Source organism: Amblyomma maculatum, chromosome 5, assembly GCF_055883805.1.
Source record: "Amblyomma maculatum isolate TAMU_Amacu chromosome 5, ASM5588380v1, whole genome shotgun sequence".
Classification (NCBI taxonomy): domain Eukaryota; kingdom Metazoa; phylum Arthropoda; class Arachnida; order Ixodida; family Ixodidae; genus Amblyomma; species Amblyomma maculatum.
Window position 1 is genome coordinate 75769592 of NC_139348.1, and position 20233 is coordinate 75789824.

At 46.2% G+C, this 20233-nt stretch overlaps 1 protein-coding gene across 5 annotated transcripts in view; it reads right to left on the reverse strand.

The window, feature by feature from the left end:
* LOC146188524 (uncharacterized) overlaps nucleotides 1–19114 on the reverse strand; it is a 50523-nt gene extending 31409 nt beyond the window's left edge. The window contains exons 1-2 of one of the 5 annotated variants that reach the window (XM_084603131.1): nucleotides 19051–19078; nucleotides 18568–18608 (exon numbers count right to left, since the gene is read on the reverse strand). Coding sequence is in view for 2 of the 5 variants with exons in the window: in XM_084603127.1 (XP_084459253.1) it covers nucleotides 14891–14905 (15 nt within the window). In the remaining 3 variants the exon portion in view is untranslated. Of the gene's footprint in view, nucleotides 1–14890; nucleotides 14933–18567; nucleotides 18609–19050 lie in introns of those variants that run through there. The other 4 variants (XM_084603128.1, XM_084603130.1, XM_084603129.1 and 1 more) reach the window with 4 other exon arrangements.
* Between the last annotated feature and the right edge of the window lie 1119 nt (nucleotides 19115–20233).

Sequence of the window (20233 nt, forward strand, 5' to 3'; positions counted from 1 at the left end):
GGGCTGTCCAAGTGTTTTCTGTCTTCGAGGATACCGTCGTTCCGGCGATGTCCGCCATCTTTGTCCCAGTTGTGTCTTCGGGCGCGGTTCCCAATGCCTTCGACGCTCTGGTGGAACCCGCTTCCCTTTTCGGTGCTAAAAAGAGTGTGTTGGTGCCCCGCAGCATTGTTCGAGTGAACGAGGGCCGTGCCACGCTTTGGACTATCAACCATACCAATGAACCTGCCGTATTGCCGCGTGGTTTGAAACTCGCCGACTTTGAAGAACGCCTTTCTATGCACATCACCGCGTTCAGCGACGGCGTTGCTCGTTCAACTAGACGTCCAGATCATGCTGATTCCCAGTTTCATTGCATGATAAATCAATCGCTACCCACCAACGATCGCCGAATATTGATGGAGGTTCTTATGAAACATGCGGACGTGTTCGACTTTGCTCGAGATCAGCCACCACCGATTCCGCCTTCCCGCACCCATCACATGATCGACACTGGATCTGCACACCCGATTAGACAGACACCAAACCGTGTTTCACCTTCAGAACGTAAGATAATTGATGAACAGGTCCGTGATATGATTCAAAGAGGAATCATTCAGGAATCATCTAGCCCATGGGCCGCCCCTGTGATTCTCGTGAGAAAGAAAGATGGCACCTGGCGATTTTGTGTCGACTATCGCCGCCTCAATACTGTCACCAAGAAGGATGTTTACCCGCTCACGCGTGTTGATGATGCCATTGACTGCCTCCATTCAGCTTCCTACTTTTCATCTGTTGATTTACGGTCCGGATATTGGCAGATACCGATGCATCCGAAAGACAAGGAGAAAACGGCATTCGTGACTCCCGATGGGTTGTATGAATTTAACGTGATGCCTTTCGGCCTATGCAACGCTCCGGCTACCTTTGAAAGATTTATGGACACTCTTTTGCGTGGACTGAAGTGGCAAATTTGCATGTGTTACCTAGATGACGTAGTGATCTTCGGGAGGACCTTCGCCGAGCATAACAGCCGTTTAGCTGTGGTCCTTAACTGCATGGAGGAAGCGGGTCTTGTGCTGAACTCTAAAAAGTGCCGCTTCGGTGAACGACAGATCGTTGTACTTGGGCATTTGGTTGCCAAAGACGGTGTTAGGCCTGACCCACAGAAGATTGAAGCTGTCAGTTGCGTCAAAGAGCCCAAGTCTGTGAAAGAACTCACGAGCTTCCTGGGACTTTGCTCTTACTTTCGACGCTTCATCCCTAAGTTTGCTGAAGTAGCCTACCCCCTCACATGCCTCTTGCAGAAGGACATTCCTTTCAAATGGACTCCTGAATGTGATTCTGCATTTCGCCAGCTCAAGTTTCTTTTTACCTCGCGGCCCATACTGCATCATTTCAGCCCGACAGCTCCAACTGAACTCCACACTGACGCAAGTGGCATCGGCGTGGGTGCTGTGCTCATACAACGGCATGACGGGAACCAACACGTTGTCGCTTACGCAAGTCGCACCCTTAGCAAGTCTGAACGCAACTATACCGTGACGGAGCAAGAGTGCCTTGCCGTCGTTTTTGGCGTACAGCGGTTTCGCTCGTACCTTTATGGACGTTCCTTTACAGTCATCACCGATCATCATTCGCTTTGCTGGCTGGTGAATCTACGCGACCCCTGCGGTCGGCTGGCCCGCTGGGCATTACGCCTCCAGGAGTTCAACTTTACAGTGTCTTACAAAAGTGGCCGCCAACATGCTGACGCTGACTGCCTCTCGCGGCTGCCTCTCGCAACTACCCTCTGCGATGACAACTTTGACGACTATCTTGCCGCCGTTTCCTTACAATTTCCGGATCTTGCCACTTTCCAGCGAGAACAACGAAAAGATCAAGACTTGGTATCACTTTTTGAAAACGCTCATGATCCGACATCTGCGAACCCTTTCTGCATTCGCGATGGTTTGCTGTATCGAAAAAATTACTCGTCTGGCGGTGCACGCTTTCTGCTAGTCGTTCCGGCTAGCCTCTACTCCTCTGTTCTACACTCTATGCACGATGACGTTACAGCTGGGCACTTGGGGTTTGCCAGGACTCTTACGCGCATTAAGGAACGTTTCTACTGGCCAAATATGCGTCGAACGACTCAGCGTTACGTGAACTCCTGCGTGCAGTGCCAGCGGTTCAAACTCCCCACCACTTCTCCGCCGGGCCACTTACATCCGGTGACACCACCGACCACACCATATGAGCAAGTGGGTGTTGACCTCATAGGCCCGTTTCCCCGCTCGTCCAAAGGCAATCGCTGGGTCATCGTGTGCGTTGATCATCTCACGCGTTACTGTGAAACTGCCGCCATCACTTCCGCCACCGCCGCTGACGTCTCGTTCTTTCTTCTTCACGCTGTCGTCCTCCGTCATGGGCCTCCTCGTGTAATTATCAGTGACCGAGGCCGCCAGTTTACGCCAGATGTTGTGGAACAGCTTCTGCGCTATTGTACTTGCCAGTTGCGTCACTCTACGCCGTACCATCCCCAGACAAATGGCCTCGTCGAACGTACAAACCGGACACTGACGAACATGCTTGCGATGCATGTTGACTCGCGGCACAAGAACTGGGATGACGTGCTTCCTTTCATTACTTACGCCTATAACACCACGAAGCATGAAACAACTTCCTATAGTCCATTTTTCCTCCTCTACGCCCGTACGCCTCGATGTTCTCTTGACACCATTTTGCCGTTCTCTCTCGACACCGAGCCGTCTGTTTCGAGCACCCTCTGCCGCGCTGAAGAGGCTCGTCGGGTCGCCCGATTACGCACTCTGGCCTCGCAGGACCGCTCTAAGCAGCGCTACGATCGTCGGCATCGGGATGTCTCCTATCTTCCCGGCGACTTAGTGTGGCTCTGGACACCTCTCCGCAAGCGCGGTTTGTCCCAGAAGCTGTTGTCGCACTACACAGGCCCGTTTATTGTGCTCAAACGCATCAATGAGATTAACTACGTCGTGTCTCGCCAATGTTCCCAAGGTCGCCCCTCTCAGAAAACACAAGTAGTTCATGTCGCAAGAATGAAGCGCTGCCACTCTCGCTCGGGACTCTGACTGACAGCCCAGGGGCTCCGTCTGCGAAGGGGGAAATGTCAGGCATGCGAACAGAAGAGAACAAGGAAGTGCAAAAAGAGGCTCTCCGGGATAGAAGTTGAAGAAGAGGAAGCTCACCATCTGTTGGTTAACACATCAGGCTAAGGTGCAGAACCATTCTGTAAATAAACCTTAACAATATATATATATATATATATATATATATATATATATATATATATATATATATATATATATATATATATATATATATATATATATATATATATATATATATATTGTATCGCGTATTGCGCCAAACGTCCAGGCAACGCCCTGAGCCTAGAAGACTGCCGAAGTCCGAGAGCGGTACGAGTCGCGGTCTGAGCATGGTTCTAGGCAACCAACATCGTCGTCTACGCCAACCAGCAACCACTTCATTGTCTACGTCAACTAGCCACTGATTGTCTCCGCTTCGTCGTCGACTATAGTTTGTATCACTACCCCCCTCCTCTGTAGCATCGACTCGATGCGACGCGATGCTACTAGGAACAAGTTAGTGAAAGGGTGCACAAAAGTGTCACAAGGACCCAGCGGCGTTGACGAAAAGTTCAGTCATGCACGATCTTGATAGGGCTCTAGCCGAACCACGTGCACGACGTCAGGACGCTGCGGCCTTCGGGATGGAGCTGAAGCTACGGGAACAACGGCGTAGGTGACGTTACTGATACGGCGAACAATCTCGTAAGGGCCGAAGTATCGACGTAGTAACTTTCCAAATAGGCCGCGATGACAAACAGGTGTCCACACCCAGACGAAGTCTCCCGGCTCGTAAGTGACGATTCTTCAGCTGAGGTTATACTGAGCAGCGTCATTCGCCTGTTGTCGGTGGATTCTGAGGCGTGCTAGTTGCCGCACTTCTTCAGCACACTGAAGAAAGATGTCGGCGTCACGTTCGGCGTCAGAGCCGCAAGAAGGACCAACTGGCATCATGGCATCCAACGCCGTGCTCACGTGGCGACCAAAGACAAGTTGGAACGGGGTCAGTCGCGTCGTCTCTTGAGTGGCGGTATTGTACGCGAAAGTTATATAGGGCAAAATCGCATCCCAGGTGCGATGTTCTGCGTCCACGTACATAGAAATCATGTCGGTGAGGGTGCGATTGAGTCGCTCCACCAGCCCGTTGGTCTGAGGGTAACACGCCGTCACACGTCGATGGCTATTGTGAGTCAGAGTCATTACCAACCGAATTAGGCGAGCCGTAAAAGCTGTTCTACGGTCAGTGATTACCACGGCGGGGACGTCATGACGTAAGACAATGTTATGAACGAAAAATTGAGCAACTTCGGCTGCAGTACCTTTAACAAGGGACGCGGTCTCTGCGTACCATGTTAAGTAGTCAGTCGGGACGACTACCCAACGGTTGCCAGACGAGGACTTCGGAAAAGGACCGAGAAGATCCATGCCCACTTGATGGTAAGGGGTCTTCAGCGGAGCAATAGTCTGAAGAAATCCAGCGGGCTTCAATGGCGGAGACTTGCGACGTTGGCAGTCACGACATGAGCGTACAGCCCGCACCGATGGGAGTAACCTGGGCCAATAATACTTTTGACGAATTCGTACAAGTGTACGGCTCATCCTCAGGTGGCCGGTTGTGGTTTCATTATGACAGGCACTCAATATACCTCAGCGCAACTCGGAGCGCACAAGGACAAACGTCTCTTCACAGTTAACAAAATTGCGTTTGTAGAGCACGCTACCAAGCAGAGTGAACGTGTGAAGCCCCCGATGAAAAAACATGGGGAATACGAGCGTCAATGCCCTGCAGATAGTCGACGAGTGACGCACAGTCTGGGTCCATTCTCTGCAGCTGCGCCATTTTGGTTGTACTAATAGCCCCAAGAAAGGGAGAATCATTGGCCGTTTCTTCTGGACATATGGTGATTGCCGAGCGCGAAAGACAGTCAGCATCCTGATGCTTCCATCTTGATTTGTTTACGACTGTTGCGTCATACTCTTGTAATCTAAGGCTCCATCTAGCCAATCGTCCTAGGGGTCTCTGAGGCTCGCGAGCCAGCATAATGAATGATGGTCGCTTATAACGCGGAAAGATCGGCCGCAGAGGCATGGTCGGAACTTGGTTATGGCCCATATTACCGCCAGACATTCTCTCTCAGCTGCTGAATAGTCGGTTTCAGAGCGGGTTAAGTGTTCGGCTCGCGTAAGCGATATCCCGTTCTGCACCGTCTTGCCACTGAATTAGTACTGCACGAACCCCAACGTTGCTGGCATCAGTGTGAACGTCAGTTGCGGCGTTTTCGTCCAAAATGGCCTAGTATCGGGGGATTCCGTAGGCGGCTGCGAAGCTCAAGGAAAGCGGCCTCTTGTTCACTTCCTCACTGGAACGGCGTGTCATCTCGAGTCAGTGTGGTTAGTGGTTCTGCGATGTGCGAAAAGTATCGTACAAAGCGTCTGTAATAAGAGCACAAACCTAAGAACCGTCGAACAGCTTTCTTGTCAGTAGGGTGCGGAAAGCCAGAAACGGCAGCTGTCTTTTCAGGGTCCGGGCGAACGCCTTTTGCGCTGACCACATGACCAAGGAAGCGAAGTTCCTCAAAGCCGAAGTGACATTTCTCCGGTTTGATTGCCAGGTTGGCGTCTCGGAGAGCTTTTAACACAAGGCGTAACCTTTATAGGTGTTGGTCGAAGGTGGTCGAAAATATGACGACATCGTCCAGGTAAACCAAACATGATTGCCACTTCAAACCGGACAGAACGGTGTCCATCATTTGTTGGAACGTAGCCGGTGCTGAGCATAGGTCGAACGGTAGCACTTTAAACTCATACAAGCCATCGGGTGTCACGAAAGCCGTCTTCTCCCTGTCTTTCTTATCCACTTCTATTTGCCAGTACCCACTTTTTAGGTCTAGCGACGAGAAGTATCGGGCATATCTCGCAGTCGATCGAGTGCGTCGTCTATGCGGGGAAGTGGGTAAAGGTCCTTTTTAGTGACGAGATTAAGTTTTCTGTAATCGACACAGAACCGTAGAGTGTTGTCCTTCTTTCTGACGAGAACAACCGGCGAAGCCCACGGGCTTGTAGACGGCTGAATGACATCGTCGGAGAGCATTTCGGTGACCTGTCTCTGAATCGCTGCTCGTTCCGTTGGAGAAACGCGGTATGGGCGTTGGCATACGGGGCGCGTGGTCTCGTCTGTTATTATACGGTACTTGGCGACCGGAGTTCGGCCCACTTTGGAAGACGTTGGAAACAGTCTGCAAAATCTGCCAAGACACCCGAAAGCAGATCCTTCTGAGCCGGCGATAACTCGGTGTTTATTTCGACAGGCGGCAGAAAGTGACGAGGTCCAGTGTCGTCTTGAAGGGCTTCTTCCACGGTGCACAAATGTGGACACTCCGCGACGTCTTGGAGGAAGGATATCACCTTGCCTTTGCCGAGGTGCTGAAATTCGTTCGAAAAGTTGGTGAGCAGAACGGTAGTGCAGTCATCCCATAGGTGGACGAGACTTTGGGCAACAGTGAGACCCCTCTCAAGCAGCAGCGGGATATAACCCTCCGCCATGCCCTCAAAGTCAAGGAAAAGGTCATTCTGCACGCGCATTACGACACTGCACCGTGGTGGCACCGTAACATCATCCTCCCCAATACGCAGAGCATGGCTACAGGTATCGCCGGTGTCGAAGTGTGCCACTGCCCGTTTAGTCGAGAATGTGACTCGTGCCTCGTGTAGGTCGATCACAGCACCGTTTGCCTGCAGAAAGCCCAGCCCCAGAATCAACACTCGAACATTCGCGCAAGACAACGAATTCCCAGATGTAGACGAAACCGCGGATGCCAATTCGGGCTGTGGACCTTCCGGCCGTGCTAATGAGGTGACCTCCAGCCGTGCGAATGCTAGGGCCCAACCATGGCGTCACAACTTCGCTCAGTTCCTGGGCGAGGGCGTGGCTCATTACTGAATCGTCTGCACCGGTGTCAAGTGAAGCGATCGTGTCAGTTCCGTCAAGTGTAACGTACAAATCAGAAGCAGCGCGTTGGATGCTGCCGCTACCCTGCCCCTGTGAGAAATCAGCGTAGCGGTGTATCGGAGGTGGAGGATCTTCAATTTTTCCGACATCAGCGGCCTTGCCTCTGGGGACCGCTGGAATTAATTTTCCCGGTGTGGGCTGGGAGAACGCCGCTCAGTACTGCTGGCGTCTCTGCGAGGGCTTGGGGAACGGTACCGCAGCGGAGATGACAATCCTGAGTCATAACGCCTGTATCTCCGAGGCCTCTGACGGGCCGACAGATGAGCTTAAATTTCGAGCGGCCGTTCGCCGTTCCGTGGACAGGGCGCATCGGGTCCGAAGCCGCGAAGTCCCACTCGGCGATACGGGCATGCACGGTAAAGGTGACCGGCCTCCACGCAGTGGTAGCAGATTGGCCTGGGGTCCCGCGTGCGCCACACGTCCGACTTGCGAGGGCGTGGAAGAGGCACCACAGCTTGAGCCGATGCGTTGTACGGACTGATGTGGCTAAACACCGGTATCGGGTCAATAGGACCACAGGCAGCTGCTTGACTTGCAACGAACGCGTACGTTAGTTTGTCATCGACCCGTGGAGGCATGGTAGCGACAGGATCGTAGGCAGCTGCCTGACGAACAACGATTGTTTGCGTGGGCATTTCATCGTCCCGCTGCAGTACGTTGGTAACCGGGAATTGATGAGCAGCCTGGCGTACTTCATCGCTGACGACTTCGGTAAGTGATGTCACTGGCGCACTCTGAGGCAGACGGATACGTTGGAGTACCTCTCGAACAACCGACCGAATGAGGTCACGTAAGGCGTCCGCACCGCCTCCATAGTATGACGAAAAAACATCTGGGACCAGGCTGCTGACATCTCGGTTGTACTGCCGGGCCCGTTGTTGGAGCGTCGTTTCCATGGTCGTTGCCTCCGCGAGGAATTCAGCAACGGTGCGCGGTGGACTGCGGACGAGGCCCGCAAACAGCTCCTGCTGAACTCCACGCATGAGGTGGCGAAGCTTCTTCCGCTCTTTCGTAATTGGGTCTGCGCGCTGGAAAAGACGGGTCATGTCTTCACAGTACTTGCGCCCACTTTCATTTGGCCGCTGGTTTCTGGACTGAAGTGCAGCTTCAGCTTTCTCGCGGCGGTCGGCGTTGGGGAATGTGGTCAGAGGTTCAAGGCAAAATGCTTGCCAGGTGGTAAGGGCGCCCTCGTGGTTTGCGAACCACGTACGCGCAGACTCTTCTAGGGCGAAGTAAACATGATTGAGCTTTCGCTCGTCACTCTAGCCGTTGTACCGAGCCACTCCCTCGAAGGTCGCCAGCCAATCCTCAACGTCTTCGAAAACGTCGCCGTGAAAAGATGGTGGTGTTCGCGGCGGGTGGCAAAGGATCGATGCTGAGAACCTGGGATCAGTGGCCATGTCGAGGTGGCTCGAGAGTTGCGGCTGCGTGATCCTCGTAGGGGTGGAAAGGGGCCCAACCTCAGGCGACTGTCCGCGGAGGCGGCGACTGAGTCGCTGGTGGACCGGAGTCAGATCCGTCGTGAAGCGTGTAAACATGGGAAACCGCACCCAGCACCTCCACCAGACTGTAACGGGTATTGCGCCAAACGTCCAGGCAACGCCCTGAGCCTAGAAGACTGGCGAAGTACGAGAGCGGTACGAGCCGCTGTTGTTGTTGTTGTCCAAATAACTTATGGCACATACCCACAGAGGGGGATCGGCCAAGAATTGGGTAGCAAAGAATTTTTTTTAATATACTTGCATTAAAAAAATGATTTGAGGGGTAGAGTAAAGGAAACAAAACGGGAAGTAAGTGAAATATAAAATGAAAAGTGGTAACACTCACGGGAGATTGACACTACAATTGTAGAACAAGTGATGTTTAAATATTTAGCAAGGCAAACGATTTGAGTCCAGTAAAAAATTTTGCATGGCGGTAAACACATACCTGTGACTGTGCCCAAGGATGGTGGCGCCAAATGATAACAATGTCGGGCTGCTTAAACTAAGGCCAAGGTGTTGCAATGGCCTTTCCATCAACTGTTTTCTCAGCGTAGTAAAGCGGCGGCACAATAAAAAGTGATCTAACGTTTCTTGTTCACCGCAAAATGCGCAGACGGGAGACAGTGCCAAAACAGACCTGTAAAGATAGAAATTTAAAGGTGGGATACGGCATCGCAGCCTTGTTAGTGAAATCTCAAGTTGCCGTGAATGACATAATTTTCTATTCCAAGAATAATTTAGATTCAGGTAGTCATCAGATATTAAAAGATGTCCATTTTTCATATTTAATAGGACGTTTCTTCGAAACCTCGCTGCGGTGATGTACGCGGTCGCCGGAAGGATAGATAATACGGGGCCATTAAGGAACTCTTTTGCCAAATTGTCAGCATATTCATTTAAAGTCACATTGCTGTGGCCTGGTACCCATGCCATATGTACAATTTTAAAATGTCTAGGGATCAGGGAGACAAAGGTTTTTACTATTGCAGAATCCACCGACGAAGAGAGAGATGAACATAAGGATAGAGAGTCGGAAATTACTGCCACTTTAGAAAAAGAGGAGTCTAATTTCCGTAAAGCGAGTACCACCGCCAGAAACTCCGCCTCAAAAATTGGGGTGAAGTCCGGAAGCCGGACAGAAAAAGACCAGTCTAAATGTGGACAATATATACCCACACCCGCCTTTTCATTACTTTGAGGTGCGTCAGTAGCTACAACTAAACTAGCAGAAAGACTTCTTAAATGATCTTCTCATAATCCGTTTAGAATAACGGATGATAAGGTTTTAGCATTATTCGGAAATATGTCGTCAAAGACAATTTTAATAGATGAACCGATGGTTTGTATGGGTAGAATACTAGGAAGGGAAACATTTAAAGGGTCCAGCAAATTTTTGACCATAACAACCTGCGGGGTGTGAAATTTAGACCAATGGACACCGAAAAAGGAGGTCGGTTGACAGCAAAAAATAGACATAGATCGGTGAAACTCTGATTCATATATCCTTAAGTACGTCTGAACGGTTAGAATCTGTAATCTATATATCAAGGGTGGAATCCGGGCTTCAAGATAGAGCACACTGTTGGCAACAAATTTTGGAAGTCCCAAACACAACCGAAGTGCTTCTCGCTCCAACAGAACAAGCGGTCGAATTTTATAAGTTGCTGATCCAGAAAACAAGACTGAATCGAACTCTAAAATTGGACGCACATACATAACATAAATCATTAAAAGGACATCTCTCCGCATTCCAGACCTGGGACGACTAATTCTGCGCAACATGCCCACGGCCCGAGCCCCTTTCGTAGCAATATGGTTAATGTGGGGCTGCCATGAAAGATTATCATCATAAGTGACCCCTAAATACTTTAATGATTTAACCTGTGGTATTATTTGCTGCTGATACATTACAGACAGACTTACAGAATCTTTTATATTAAATACGAGGACTGCGCTTTTGTTGACATTTAATGTGAGATGCAAGCCACACAACCAATTCTCAATAGAGTTTAGGTACGTTTGCAAGTGGAGGTAAAGGGATTGAATATCCGATGCAGTTGCAAAAAACGCAATATCATCCGCATATACGTAAGTGCGAACGTCATGATTAACTGGTATTGAGCTGAGTAGTGTGTTGAAAAGGACTGGTGAAAGGACTGCTCCTTGCGGCACTCCCCTGGCTTGCTTATATCTGCCAGAATGGACGCCATTTAATGCACAGTAAAACTCTCGGTTTTGGAGGAATTCAGATATCCAGGCTACTAAATAATGTGGAAACTGAAGAGATTTTAATTTTTGCAATAGAATGCTATGCTCAACGCTATCATAGGCCTTGGCTATATCTAGCGTTATCAAGGCAGCGTGCATTTTTTGACGCCACGTTAAAAGAACTCGACTCTCGAGATCAGCATGCGCATTCCAGATGGAACAGTTTTGACGGAAACCAATTTGGCAAGGGCTGAGGATATTTTCTTTATTCATGAATTCCGAAACACGTATAAGTATGACTCTTTCAATTAATTTTACAATGTTTGATGTTAATGCAATTGGTCTAATATTATCAATGGACAAGGCACCGCCTTTATTCTTAAGTAAAGAAATTATCTTGGCAAATTTCCATTCTGGGTGTATCCAAGCATGTTTGATGGAATAATTTACTAGCTCTAATAACGTCTGAGGTGACTCGTCAAAAAGAATTTTTAAGATTTTTGAAGTTACTTTATCAGGACCGGGAGCAGCGGCTGGTAATCTCATAACTATAGGAGAAAGCTCAGAAACGGAAATTTGAGGATCATAATTAACTGGTTCCATTGGCATTACAGATATCGAGCCCGAAGGAAGTGCAAACGAGAAACGCTTCTCCAGTCCTTTGGCAATTGTTTCAATTGTGTCTATTGCTTCATATGGAGTCAAAATAAAGGAATGTAGATTTTGTGCTTGCGGAATCTTTTTCCGCGAGCGTAAAAGCCAAAAAGAGCAGTTCGATTGCCAGATTTAGAGAGGAAATCAAAATGCTTAGCATCATACTCGTCCTTCGCTTTTGCAACTGTACGTTTAAAAGTAGCTGCAATGAACTTGTAATCCTGCCAGTTTTTCGGGCACTGGTTGTGGAGAAGCTTTTTCCATGCCGCCTTTCTACGTCTGTAATCTCGGGAACAATCAGCATTCCACCAAACAGCTGAAGTATTCCCCTTTGAGCTCCGTACCAAGATCTCAGACTTCTTATGGCAATCCTCAATCACCGAACATAAGCGTTTTGATTTTTGTTCTTCATCCGTGTTAGTCAATGACTCAAGATTAGAGCGTAACGTTGACTGAAAGTTATTATAGTTGATAAATGACTTCAACTGAGAAGTCGCTGGAGTTACAGGGTGATTAACCTCAAACGCAATCGGTATGTGGTCACTAGAGGTGCCACAATCAAGGGTCGACCAATTATTAACGAAGAGACTGGGAGAGGTAAAAGTTAAATCTAACACAGATTGACTGTGTTTTCTTATAAAAGTGGCCGAACCCGAATTTCTACAGGAAAAGTTATTATTTGTTATCCAATCCCAAAGACGCTTGCCACAACTGTCTTGTAGCCCCATGACACAGGCTGTGAATTAAAATCACCATCCAGAAGAACTGAGTTTCGACAATTAACTAATAGCAGATCTAGAGGTTTTGTATCTTGTACACCGCTAGGGAAATAAGCATTCACTAAGGAAAACGGACTGTGCCCTGGAATTTCGAAGTCTAGGGCCAATAACTCACAATCTATAGAAGATAACTGGAAAGAAATCTTAGCCCTGTGACAGAATTTTGTACAGACAAATATAATTAAACCTCCTCCTTTTGATTGGCGATCTTTTCGGAATGAATGATAATTTTGTAAATAGAAATGCTTTTCGGCTGTTAGCCAAGTTTCTTGCAAAATAATTATGTGTGGATTATATTGAGAAGAAATGTAAACTAAATCTGTTGAAGCTGTTAGAATTTAACGACAGTTCCACTGGATAACTCTTAGAGCCCCTACGATTGTGAAATCTTGGCAGCCGCAACTGCCTGCCCCAAAATATTATCCTTTGGCTTTAATGTATGCTGATGTTTCTTTGATTTTGGTTGGGACCGCGGAGAAGAATGATTGGACATGGGAGACCCACACCGTTTTAGAATTCTTACACCGATTCTACCATCTCTGCGTCATTAATGTTTTCATCGTCATCTGGGGGAGCAGCCCTGTTAGGCGAAGCAACAATAGTGCTTTCAAGCAGTTGACAGCTTTCAGAGGGCATATTTGCTATGAAAGGGGCTGTTCCTGATTGCAGATCTTGCGTTAGCTGAACTGCCAGAACGTTAGAAAAACACTCTGTGACAGTAGCTGCTATTCGGTCGACCATTTTAGTCATTGATGCTTCCACTGCAGTCATTATCGCCTTTGAGATTGATGCATACAGAGGCACACCTGATCGGGTTGACACACCTGCATAACCGTGTAATCGTTCCTTAACTTCTGTTACAGCGTCACGACGTGAACAGCGTTTTCTATCTATTACCTCTAGAATTTGCAGCTCCTGTTTTCGAGATGGACACTCCAAGGAGTTTGCAGCGTGGGCTCCACCGCAAAGGCAGCATTTGTCGTGTTGTTGTGAACATGATGACAAATGATGACCATCGCCACATTTGGAACACCGCACGGAGGACTTACAACCACGAGCACTGTGACCATATCGCCAGCAATTAGTGCACTGCAGTGGCTTAGATTCAAGAGGATCCACACGGAAGATCAATGGCCATGCTTTTATCTCTGACGGGCATGAAGTTCCCGCAAATGTGGCAATCACTGACTCTGTTGGTACCCGCGTATTATTAACCTCCCGGCTGCAACGATACACCGCTACCACACCAGCCGCCGAAAGAAGGTCGAGGGTCTCAGCTGGAGTTAAAGAAGAGTCTACTCCTCGGACTAATCCCTTTGTGCATGCAAGATGAGATGGGATAAAGCTGCTCACCTGAAGCGATCCAAATGAATTGCATTTAAACAGATCATTCACGCAATTGAGGTCTGGAGATCGGCACAGTATCCCGCCACGCCCAAACTGCCTCACTTCTGTGATCGAGTCATACAGGGTAGAGGCTGCCTGGAGAGCAGCTCGAACAGTCCCAGGGTTATTCATTTTAATAAATCCGCCATCCTTGGGCACCAGCGCTACAGGAATGTTTGGAACGCCAGATCGTTGGAACGTTTCCAGAGGTAGATCGTGAGGAGTAATGAAAGCCGACCAGGGGGAGCGCCCCTGGCCGGGAGACTGCGTAGACATCACTTTACAGTTACAATCTGTCTGCGCGCGGTTCCAGGCAACCAACTTCGTCGTCTACGCCAACCAGCAACCACTTCATCGTCTACGTCGACTAGCCACTGATTGCCTCCGCTTCAGCGTCGACTATAGTTTGTATCAATATATATATATATATATATATATATATATATATATATATATATATATATATATATATATATATATATATATATATATATATATATATATATATGAAACATTTTGCAGAGGGTTTATAATATGTAACAAAAGCACCTGAAAAACAATGCCACATCCGATCACGCTTTGTGTAAATCAGCAAAATAATCTCGCGTTATGTACCCATCTTCGTAGTCTTTATAACGTTCCAACTCCAACCCACTCACGTCTCGAGGATTGAAGATCATGGTTTTCGTGAAGTGTATAGGAAAGGAAAGGGTGCGTGATTATCACCCTTCTGGATGGACACCTGACCGTGTCGTAAGGAAAGGGAGGGAGGTTGATTGAAAGAAGAAACAGAGAACGCTGTGCTTGCTTTGATTTTAGCGCTTTCGGAAATAAGTATCAAGGAGGGTCCGACTGGCCAACCTAACCATGAATTTGCAACATTCTGCAACCAAGCACAACAAATGTGTCCACCTATGCTTAACAGAGCTACAGTAGAGCACATTTATGTCTAGCCGAGTTGAACTGCAGATTTTGTTTCTCGAGTATCAGCGGCATAATGGTATCTCAAAGAGAGAGGATTACTGGCTTGGCCCACGACTTCCAGAAAATATTTTAAGTGCATCCTATTTTCTACTGGCAGATATTGAGTCTCTATAGAAAGCTTTTGAAAAACACTTCACGCAGAATGCGAAGGGACATCGGGCTTGAATGCCGTACAAACGCAAAGGAAAATCTCATACTATATATAAATAAAACCACTGCCACCTCAAGGACCAAAACAGTACATGGGTACATTTATCAGAGCCACACAAGTAGGATCTGGGGACAGTAGGTTCCCGAGCTTACATCAAAATATCGCATCAGTGACAGGTGTTTCAGCTTCCCATAGTAATCTGCAATCGGAACGAGAAGGAGAAAGCAGAGGTTTTAAGCTAGGAGAAAGGCCGGCAGAGACGGAGTGAATGTTGGCATATTGACTGCCGGAAGTACAGCCGGGATGAAAACAGTCAGAGGCGGCCTGCATGGTGTTTGCCCTGCTTTTTCTATAATAAGTACCTAGTGAAGCAAACCAGACAATACTACATGGTCGACGCACTAAAGTAATAAAAAACTAATGAGAAGCGCAAGAACACTGGATATGACATAAAGTCAAGTTCACCTTTATTCTAACAAACACAAACGCTTTACAGATACAAGCATCCGTCTCATTAATCTTAAGAGCATTTACAACTCCTTCGGCAGCCAAATTCATTCCCGGCCGATAAACGGCTGTGAACAAAGGAAAACTAGGGCTGTATTTTTGCGTCTCAGCCCTTACTTTTGATTTCCTGTCTAGACAAATGCAAATGCATGTTTCATTCACTATATGAATCCACATGAATACCAAGTTTTTTGAGACCCTTAAGAGACAGCTGCCATTCTTACATATGTAGAGAGGACCAGATGTGATTGAAATCATCTACATCCAATTAAGAATGCATGTTACACCCTGAGGTTAAGGTTTTATGTCCCTTCTTTCTTTTTCGTTCAGTCTTGGTACCTGCTAGGTATTGCGCGCCAGTCAACGTTTCAAGAAATTTGTTAATAGGCGTCCAAGCAAAAATGTTTCCCACCTTACTGACATTTTGCGATTGTTAGCGCATGCATGGAAGTACTTCGAAATCCAACGCGAGACTGGGAACGGAAATATTGATGGGCCTCTCACGCATCCGCCTTTATTTCGTCACTGTATCCGCCGAAGAACAAATTATCGAACGGAAAAACTCGAGTTGCTGTAAATATTGAATTGTGTGTTCAAACATCATTTCATTCTATTACTTACAGAACTGCGGAAGAAAAAACCTTATTAATGCGCTCACAATGACAGAGTTTACGACCTTGGAGTGACACGAAAAATTGGCGAGAACTTCGTTGAAAGCGATATACAGCCCAAAATATGTGTATGTTATTTGTAACAAATAATATTCAGTCTACATACCCGTAACATTGTTAATTGTTATGGATCAAGGGTAAAATTTAAATTTTTGGAACTGCCAAACTTCCGCCCCACCATGTCAGCTACCAAAGAAACATCTAGAAATGCAGTTGTTTTGTTGTCAAGGTCAGCAGTCAATTTTCAGCTATACGTGGTAAAGAAATATTTCTCACAAAAGCGACGAGACATAGATGAGTGTACTTATACAGTATTTTCAATCATAACATTCATTCTCAAAACTAACAGTCTTGTATTGAAGTGCAGTATAAAACTGTAATAATGCATCTACTGAAACGTTATTCCAGTTCTGAAGTAACTGAACTAGCAACTTTTCTGCATTCACTGACGGACGAAAAAATTTCTTGTGCACCGTCAAACAAGACTGTTCCCCGATTCCTCGAGAATATTCGCTGGATAATTTCGTAGCTTCTACCAGAATTGCTTTAACATTGCTATTAGCAATCTGTTACATGCGTTCTCACGCCATCTTGTGGGAATTTCGCTTACAGGCGCCTGTCAACAGTCTGCCTCCTCAATAATAGCTTTGCAGGTGGGTCTGCATGTTGTGGCATTTCACTGCAAACATTCTTTAATGAGTCCAAATTTGCAATTTCCAGACGGCTGTGGTTAGCTGAATCATTTGAGAAATAAATTCTTGCGCTTCTGCGCAAGAAAGCTAAGATATTTTCGTGCGAATAGGATAGAGATTGTCGGCATCGCTGAAGGGGCTGACACTGCCCAGCAGCTGCTCCTACAATAGAGTGGAAGGGAGATTTTGTGTGCTATTTTGAAGTTCAATAACTGCAACGTGTCCTTGATGACAGCTGGCCAAAAGGGCGTTATTGCTGTCGTGGCACGCCATTTGTCCAATGAGAAGTCCTTGACAGCTGGGCTAAAGAGCATCTGTGCGTGATAGCTAAAACCGCTAAAATAAAGCTATCGCTAGGGCATTGCTGTGTGGTACAAAACAAACGAGGGTAAAGACACCTGTGTCGAATTACATATAGGGCATGTTGCGGGTGCTTTTTAAAGTAAAAATGCCCAAACCGCTGAACCTTTTTAAGGCATTCGTAACGAAGGGTAGGGCTGACAGGCTCTTGCAAGTGGATTTCTTTACATTCCCGTGTGAACACTTCTGATAGAAACACCTTTCAAGCCTAGAAATTACAACCTGGTAAAATCACATCTGGAGGAAGCTGCAAAATCCATCTGCGGAAATTCAGAACATGTTTTATTTGGTGCAAGAGGAAAATTTTACTTGCCCGTCCGTGAATACACCGAAGTGGCTTGCGCAGAGGATTTCAAAATATCATTGTCGTTCCAGTGAACAGCTTTTAAGAGGTATTGAGCCCATATATGAATAGTGTTATTCTAGGTTTGATAATGGGTGTTATGTTCGCAAACGTGGGGCTTGCATTGGATCTTGATTCGCGCCGGTTTCGTGCAAGATACCTTCAGCCCATAAGTTCGAGAAATAAACGCCGCTCTTGTATGGTGAGCATTTTAAGAAGCGTTGCTCATTCTAATCTTTATACAACTTGAAATAAAATTTGACGAACTGTGGTTTTGGGTGGTTCGATGGTAGATCATCATTATATATTAGGAAAATAAGAAGCCTAGTAGTGTGTCTTGGTTGACGCGAGATTTTACGCGTAAACGTGATGATGAGTAGAAGTTAGTATGAACGAACGAAGGCAGGGATGCAATGAATGATCAAGAGATAAAGATTCAGATGCGATAGTTTGTTAATTAAGCCATCATGAGGAACTTTATCAAACATCTTTTCGAAATCTGAAAACAAAGAATCACATGAAATCATATAGTCTAAACATGAGTAAATTATGTTCAAAGAGAGCAACATGAGTTTCACATGAGCGACCTTTATGAAAACTATGCTGGTTATGATGGACGAAATTCACAGAGGTTAGAAAGGTGGCAACATGGTATTGTAGAACATGCTACATGATTTTGCAACAAACACATGTGAGCGCAATTGGGCGATAATTGTACGGGGATGAAAGGTTACAATTTTTAAATACAGGGATGAATTTACCAATCCGCCGGTCACTTGGCAATGATGCTGTTCTAAGCGCATGGTGGAAAATGACTGACAGTTTAAGCTTCAGGTATTGTTAGCATCTTTGAACAGTTTTGCATTAATGCTAACAATACCCGAGGATGAAAAATTGGTAAAATTGTTAATAAATTTAGCTATGCCATGGGGCACAAATGAAATGTTTTCCGCTACCGGATGGTCAACAATGGGATGTCAAGAGTGTTGTCAACGGGTTCATTGATAAAGATGGAAGAAAATGCAGAGTTAAGCATACATGCAACATCGGATTCAGTAACAGGACTTGCGGGGTCATCACCGACAGAATTGTCATTAGGAGCATTAGGCATAATGGTTTTCCAAATTTCCAAACCTCTTTAGGTTAGTTACAAACATGGATGATAAAGTGCTGGAAAAAAGTTACACTTGGTTTTGATGCTCATGTGCTCTAGAGTCTTTCGGAATTTAAGGGTCTCAATGCCGCCATACACTCACCTTGCACCCAGAATATTGCTCTCGAATTTGGCATCAAAAGCCTGCATAATAATGTACCATTTCAATATTTAGTGCTACCTTCTTTCCTGTCAACGTGTTACAGGTTTGGCTTCTGCAATGTTGAACAAGTTTTGCTTATTCGAATTATGTTTTCCGTTGCATCCGGGATGTTTGTTTTTAATATAGAAGGAAATCTGTTTATCTCCGTTTAGTATTTCAAGTACGAAAGTAGTTTTAGTCCAATACAAAACATTGTTTTTGCATGCACGAATAGTGGTTCACTTGTGGTTCTCTACAATGTTTACTGTTTTAATCTTTTCTCTGAGGTTGTCCACTAGTTGACAGCAATATATTTGAAGTACTTTGAAACAATTCTCTTGTATTGTTTGTGGTGCAAGTTGCAAGGAAAGCATCCCCTCTATACAGCTAGGCACACATTTTTCAGGGGATGATCGAGATCGACAAAACATGGAGCATACGTACCATACTTGCAATTCGTTACTCGAGGTCTAAGAGTCAGTCAAAGTGCAAGGCTTTTTAACGTTTCTATCCAAAGCACTGATGTATTGCCGTGCTCTTTGCCGACATACACAGTGTATGGCATTGACCGCAGCCACGTAGAAGAGCATACTTGGGCATTACATACTGTCACGTAGTGGTGACAAGGCCGTTGACATCAAAAGAAGACACAGGCTTGATGGTACTGAAATTAACTCTCTATAGGGCTGACTTGCGCCGCAAAAGAACTAAGCAACTCGGTGGCGGCGATAGCAACAAACATGCTCGTCGATTGTCGAACAAGTCGCACTCGTCAACGCTCAATTTAAAGGCTGCTCAGAATAATTTAGATAACGTCGCAAACTGCTAGTAGCACAACCTGGAACATTGTAGAAACATACGCGAGTGATCGGAATTTTCGAGACAGATCTCGGCGCATAGTTCGCGACAAAGGAAATGATAACGCTTCGTATCGCGACAACGAGCATGAATAAACGCGGTATACAGAATTGTTAAGTGCGCCAGAATAATAATGATAAGGCCGCATGCCAGTGGCTGTCGAACAGGAACAAATTAAGATTTAAACAGTTCGCGGCAATATATATACGGCTAAATTAAACACTTCTGTGACATTTCTTTGAATCTTTTATTTAATTTGTAGGAAAATCGGAACACATACTTAAACAAATATGCGCAGCAGAAATGGAAAATTAGGTCTGCGAAGACTTTCGGGTGTTGAGACAGTGATGTTTTTTTCTTTGCAAAGCACATGTTGTTTTACTTCTCGATCACCACTGCGATATTTAAGGCAGTGAAACTCTAGAACCAATTTCACTGTCCTCACTGGTTAGCCTTTTGTAGTTCCAAGAAGCTTGTAATGAAATATTTTTATGAGCATTGACTAATAGAAAGTAGGTCTAAAGTATTTGCCATTTAGGCATTTACACAATTTCAGCATTTATATTTTCCTTGAAGCTAAGCATATCTTTGCCTCGAACGAATTTTTGAAAATGATCTTTTCTTCTACCAACACCCCGCAAATATTCGCAAATTTACCGCATAAGGAAGGAAACAATACTGAGAAATCAGATATGCAGCACGCCTAGCATCAATCACCAGCTTATTCACAGGCGATAATAAAATAGCATAAAGGTAATAACTGCACAAT